Source organism: Chaetura pelagica, unplaced genomic scaffold (genome assembly GCF_000747805.2).
Source record: "Chaetura pelagica isolate M959 unplaced genomic scaffold, ChaPel_1.0 scaffold488, whole genome shotgun sequence".
Classification (NCBI taxonomy): Eukaryota; Metazoa; Chordata; class Aves; order Apodiformes; family Apodidae; genus Chaetura; species Chaetura pelagica.
Window position 1 is genome coordinate 467,102 of NW_009954235.1, and position 274 is coordinate 467,375.

The 274-nt window shown below is 68.2% G+C and overlaps 1 protein-coding gene across 1 annotated transcript in view; it reads left to right on the top strand.

Annotated features, from left to right (window-relative positions):
• Positions 1 to 89: 89 nt before the first annotated feature.
• NARS (asparaginyl-tRNA synthetase) overlaps positions 90 to 274 on the top strand; it is a 15,084-nt gene continuing 14,899 nt past the window's right edge. Inside the window, exon 1 of the mRNA XM_010003656.1 lies at positions 90 to 144. Within this exon, the coding sequence (XP_010001958.1) occupies positions 90 to 144 (55 nt within the window). The remainder of the gene's footprint in view (positions 145 to 274) is intronic.

Sequence of the window (274 nt, forward strand, 5' to 3'; positions counted from 1 at the left end):
TTCACTTCTTTCTACCCCGGCCTGGGGGCTATGACTGCCGTGATTCTGTACCCCGGCTCTTGCTGAATGGCATGTACATTTCAAAGGCGATGCAAATAAAGCTCCTCAAGCGGCGGCTGCTCCTGGCCTGGGTGTGTGGGACGGGTCCGTGGGAAACGGGATGCCGGCCCGTCGAGCGGGCCCGGCGGCTCAGACACCGGCTCGGCTGCGGCCGGCGCTGCGGGGCCCGGTGACCCGGTGACACCCGCACCCCGCGCAGCGCTGCGTCCCGGGG